The sequence below is a fragment of the Palaemon carinicauda genome, chromosome 4, assembly GCF_036898095.1.
Source record: "Palaemon carinicauda isolate YSFRI2023 chromosome 4, ASM3689809v2, whole genome shotgun sequence".
Taxonomy (NCBI): domain Eukaryota; kingdom Metazoa; phylum Arthropoda; class Malacostraca; order Decapoda; family Palaemonidae; genus Palaemon; species Palaemon carinicauda.
This window is the reverse complement of record NC_090728.1, coordinates 62,816,716-62,818,062: the sequence shown is the minus strand read 5'-3', so window position 1 is coordinate 62,818,062 and position 1,347 is coordinate 62,816,716. Positions and strand designations below refer to the sequence as shown.

At 39.4% G+C, this 1,347-nt stretch overlaps 1 protein-coding gene across 1 annotated transcript in view; it reads right to left on the bottom strand.

Moving 5' to 3' along the window:
• Positions 1–265: 265 nt before the first annotated feature.
• LOC137639457 (DNA ligase 1-like) overlaps positions 266–1,347 on the bottom strand; it is a 60,708-nt gene continuing 59,626 nt past the window's right edge. The window contains exon 6 of the mRNA XM_068371730.1: positions 266–729. Coding sequence (XP_068227831.1) covers positions 266–729 — 464 coding nt within the window. The remainder of the gene's footprint in view (positions 730–1,347) is intronic.

The window sequence follows — 1,347 nt, the reverse complement described above, 5'->3', positions numbered from 1 at the left end:
CTTCTCCTTCTTCTTATCTTTCTCCTTATCCTTCTTTCTCTCCTCATCTTTATCCTTATCCTTATCCTTACCCTCCTTCATTTTCATCTTCCCCCTCCTTTTAGTTCTTACATTTTATATGAGGCATTTGTGTCTTCTGCTTCTCATCCTACTCCTCTTTCTCCTTCTCTCCTTCCTCATTCTCATCTTTCTCTTCCTCCTCCTCCTCATTCACCTCCTTCTCTTCTTCTTCATTATCCTCTTTCTCTTCCTCCTCCTCCTTATTCTACTCCTTCTCTTCTTCCTCATTCTCCTCTTTCTCTTCCTCCTCCTTCTCATTCTCCGTCTTTTCTTCCTCATTTTTCTCTTTCCCCTGCTGCTCCTCATTCTCCTCTTTCTCTTCTCCCTCCTGCTCCTCTTTCTCTTCCTCCTCCTTCTCATTCTCGTCCTTCTCTTCTTTCTCATTCTCCTCTTTCTCTTCCTCCTCCTCCTCATTCTCCTTCTTCTCTACTTCCTCCTGCTCCTCTTTCTCTTCCTCCTCCTCCTCCTCATTCTCCTCCTTCACTACTTCCTCCTGCTCCTCTTTCTCTTCCTCCTCCTCCTTATTCTCCTCCTGCTCCTCTTTCTCTTCTTCCTCCTCCTCATTCTCCGCCTTCTTTTCTTCCTCATTCTTCTCTTTCCCCTCCTCCTCCTCCTCCTTCTCTTCCTGCTCCTCCTCCTGTTTACCTTCGGAGGAAAACCCAGGCTCGTCTGCGATGCCGGTAAAGCGTTGATGGAGGTGGAAATAGGCAAAGAAAGAGACGACGAAAAAAAAAAAAAAATATTCGTCTGGAATATCGTTGGGTGTTACGACACAGGAAATTAATAGATGGGTATCGAACTGCGCCAATTGCGATTGTCTGTCTGTTTGAGATATGCGGGGAAAACCCTGGGGCGTGTTTGCATTCGCGAAAATGTTCTTTTCGTGTGTTATGTCTCTACTAGGATAATAATAGTTATAATAATAATAATAATAATAATAATAATAATGATAATAATAATGATGATGATTATGATAATGTTGATGATAATAATTCCTTTCATATATTATGTCTCTGTGAGTGAGTGAGTAAGTAAGTAAGTAAGTAAGTAATAATAATAATAATAATAATGATAATAATGATAATAACAATAATAATAATAACAATTATGATAATAATAATGATGATAATAATCATAATAACAATAATAATGATAATAATAACTAGAGGTGCAATCAATAGAGCGCAGACCTCCGCCATGGAAGCTTATTTCTCGAACTTTTGCTTGACCTTGACCTTGACCTTTGACCTTAACATGTATTAATTGGCGTGGATTTTTAGACACTGA